General features: G+C 48.8%; 1 protein-coding gene across 1 annotated transcript; it reads right to left on the bottom strand.

Moving 5' to 3' along the window:
• Window positions 1–246: 246 nt before the first annotated feature.
• On the bottom strand, window positions 247–2,751 carry ACRALDRAFT_1062257 (uncharacterized protein). The gene has a single exon (XM_071016567.1). The coding sequence runs from the start codon at window positions 2,682–2,684 to the stop codon at window positions 375–377; it is 2,310 nt and encodes a 769-aa protein (XP_070878266.1). The 5' UTR covers window positions 2,685–2,751; the 3' UTR covers window positions 247–374.
• Window positions 2,752–2,962: the final 211 nt, after the last annotated feature.

The following is a 2,962-nucleotide window of genomic DNA, read 5'->3' as shown; positions in this document are numbered from 1 at the left end:
GATATGATCATAATCAGATTTAGCTACTTAAGCTCTATATCTAAAATAGCAGTATCTATATACCAAATAGGTATAGTACTTAGGGAGGCTAACGAATTCATTATAGGCCTACTTTCACGCCACGATTATAGGCCATATATTAAACTATCTAGGCCTTCTAGTCAGTCCCTCAAGAAATAAGCCTATATCTCCTATACTATACGTATAGTAATTTTATACTATGTATACTATTAACTTAGTCAAGTAAGGCTAAAATACAGATAGGCTAAATACTATATAATATAGTAGGCCTAAGGCTATATACAAAGACTAGCATATATAGTAAGTATAACCGTTGTATATATAAAGCGAGGCGTAATTTCTATCCCTGTAATCTAGGGGCCCTGTAGATTCCCAGTCCGAGATTCTGGAAGTTCTCCACCGCTTATCTGCCACTCCATTAATTTCGTGAACGCGCTTTCTTTGTCTGTCGCAAGCTCGCTGTATTTTCCAACCTCGGCCACCTTTCCATCGCGGGACAGCACAATAACTAAATCCGAGCGCTTTATCGTCGACAACCGGTGGGCAATGGAGATTGTCGTATTCCGGCCCTTGAGCACTGACGCTAAGGCAGCATTCACGAGTGTTTCGGATTCCGCGTCGAGGGCTGATGTGGCCTCGTCTAAAATCAGAATATCGGGGTCTTTGACCAGAGCCCTGGCGATGGCGATTCGTTGCTTTTGGCCACCAGACAACTGGGAACCTCTTGCACCAACCTGCGTGTCCAAACCCAGCGGGAGGTCGCTAATGAAGGTGCAGTTTGCCTTTCGTGCAGCTGCGACGATTTCGCCTCTAGTGGCATCAGGTTTACCGTAGGCGATGTTTTCAGCGATCGTGCCTGAAAACAATACGGGCTCCTGAGTAACAGTACCGATGCGCCGACGCAATGATTTGACGTTCATCTTGGATATATCGGCCCCGTTGATCGTAATACACCCAGAGGTGGGATTGTAAAATCGCAGCAGAAGACCTGCTACCGTTGATTTTCCGCTCCCAGAAGGACCAACAATGCTCACATTGCTTCCGGATGGAATCTCAATATTAAGGCCACTGAATATCTTAACAGCTGGTCGAGTTGGGTAAGCGAAGGACACTTCGTTGAACTTGATTGGGCCACGCGCAGACACGATCTTCTTTCCCTCTGTCTGTGATATGGACGGCTTCCGGTCCTGCAGCTCGAACAGGCGGCTTGCAGCCCCTACTCCCTTCATCAACTCGGAGTAAAATGATGATAATCCGAATAGACTAGAACCGGCAAACGCTGTATACATCATGAAGGAGGTCAGATCACCCACGGACATAGACCCGGATCGGACCAGACCTCCCCCGGCAACAAGCATGGCCAGGACAGTCATGTTACCGGCCCACCCAGTAGTGGCGAAAAACGTCGCAGCAATGGTCGACTCCCTCCGGCCGAGAGCGAATATACGCCGGACTTGCCTGTTGTACCTGGCAATTTCCCGAACTTCGCCAACGAATGCCTGACTTGTCTTGACATTCCCCAGTCGTTCTTCGGCAATCTTCGTTAGCGTGCCTAGATTTTGTTGAATATTCTTGCTAAGGTTCCTGATAGCACGACCGTAGAAAAATGCCCCAATGCCGACGGGTGGCAACAGAGCAAGTAAAAGCCCGCTCAACTGAGGACTAAGCCATATCATGGCGACGATACCGGCTCCGCCACTAAAAAGAGCCCTCAGACCGTCGCTTATGTTTTGGGTGATGGACTTTCCGACTATCGCGGTGTCCGAACTGAGACGAGAGATTAAATCACCGACACGATTAGCGTCGAAAAACTCAGCGTCTTGGACATATGTCCTTCTATAAACCCGAGCTCTCAAGCGGGCAACAATTCTTTCTCCAATAATCCGCAGCAAAAAAACGCGACCGAAGTTGGCAATTGCCCCGATTGTTAGTATGGTGCCAAGGCAGTAAGAAAACTGGCTTAAAGTAAGGCCGAAGAGACGGACATTCTCAACTGGGTCTTTCGTTACCAAGTCGAGGATACGGCCGACAGAGAAAGGGATGGACATGGTGACACTGGACGACACGAGTAGGAAGCCGATGGCCACGGCCAGCCACTTGAATTCAGGTCGTGCTATCTCGATCAGGCGCCATATTTCGGCACGACCTGCTGGCTTCTGGGCCTTGCCTTGATCGGATAGGCTGGCGCTAAGATTGATATGAGCAGCTTTTGTGGCTCTTTCAGTTTTCCGGAAGTCTTCGTCTGGGCCGTTCCAGATCCCATGATTTAACTTCCTCGAGTTTCCATTCGCAATTTCCTCGCCCGAAGTCCTCGCTGTGCTCTTGTGCCTTGCTTGGGATGCGGAAGTGTCGCTGGAGAAATATCGTGAGGGACGTGCAATACATCCGACTTGGGAATGGCGAAACGAGAGAGTCGGCCGAGATCGCAAGGGAAACTGGCGGGCAGCCGCAGGCGTAGCGTCTCTAAAGGCATTGAAAGTACGTGTTCTTCGGGCCAACAATGGCAGTGGACATGGCTTGGTAGCCGCAGGCACACCAAATATGACGATTATGGGGAACCCTGCGTGTAGAGCGATAGCTTGACGCCCCGAATGATGTGAAGATATAGGGGGGAAGAAAAGCCGAAGCTGTGGCGTCCCCGAGATCATAGTAATTCGGCGCATGTTTCAAGTGCATCGCATACCGCGTTGCCTAACGACATACGGCATTATCTCAGCAGACTCAAGGGAGGAACTGTTGCAAACGGCGTATAACTTAATTGCGTGAAATAAGCGATCGATCTATTGATTTAATTGACTCTGTATAAATCTCTAATCGTAATGCTAAAATCCTGCCCTTATTCCTATAGCAGATCCACTCCTATTTTCCGGCCCGGAATAACCCGTTCCGAGCCTGCTTTGGATTAGCCTATATAACACACCCCCTTAACTAAATAACTATT

The sequence above is a fragment of the Sodiomyces alcalophilus genome (genome assembly GCF_042370955.1).
Source record: "Sodiomyces alcalophilus JCM 7366 unplaced genomic scaffold ACRALscaffold_2, whole genome shotgun sequence".
In the NCBI taxonomy this organism is placed as follows: Eukaryota; Fungi; Ascomycota; class Sordariomycetes; order Glomerellales; family Plectosphaerellaceae; genus Sodiomyces; species Sodiomyces alcalophilus.
Note: the sequence above shows the minus strand (reverse complement) of the source record. Positions and strands in the feature narration are given on the sequence as shown.